This window comes from Sinocyclocheilus anshuiensis, unplaced genomic scaffold, assembly GCF_001515605.1.
Source record: "Sinocyclocheilus anshuiensis isolate Anshui unplaced genomic scaffold, SAMN03320099.WGS_v1.1 scaffold2000, whole genome shotgun sequence".
NCBI classification, from domain to species: Eukaryota; Metazoa; Chordata; class Actinopteri; order Cypriniformes; family Cyprinidae; genus Sinocyclocheilus; species Sinocyclocheilus anshuiensis.
In genome coordinates, this window is record NW_015555833.1 from 26,478 (window position 1) to 26,762 (window position 285).

The 285-nt window shown below is 68.1% G+C and overlaps 1 protein-coding gene across 1 annotated transcript in view; it reads right to left on the reverse strand.

The window, feature by feature from the left end:
* Window positions 1-87, reverse strand: part of LOC107675421 (kin of IRRE-like protein 3) — a gene marked incomplete at its 3' end in the record, with an annotated part of 18,831 nt that extends 18,744 nt beyond the window's left edge. Inside the window, exon 1 of the mRNA XM_016469753.1 lies at window positions 3-87. Within this exon, the coding sequence (XP_016325239.1) occupies window positions 3-87 (85 nt within the window). The remainder of the gene's footprint in view (window positions 1-2) is intronic.
* Window positions 88-285: the final 198 nt, after the last annotated feature.

The following is a 285-nucleotide window of genomic DNA, read 5'->3' on the forward strand; positions in this document are numbered from 1 at the left end:
ACCAGGGATGGGGGGGGGTGGGGGGGCAGGCGCCCCCGGACCAGGCAGTCCAGGGTGCCATGCCGGCACAGGGATCTCAGGGGCCATGGCGGAGCAGGGAACTCGGGGCGCCGTGGCGGAGCAGGCAGTTCAGTGCGCCATGGTGGAGCAGGCAGACTAGGAAGCCATGGCGGAGCAGGCAGACTAGGAAGCCATGACGAAGTAGGCAGGTTAGGAGGCCATGGCGGAGCATACAGTTCAGGAGGCCATGGCGGAACAGGGAGCTCGGGGGGCCATGGCGGAACA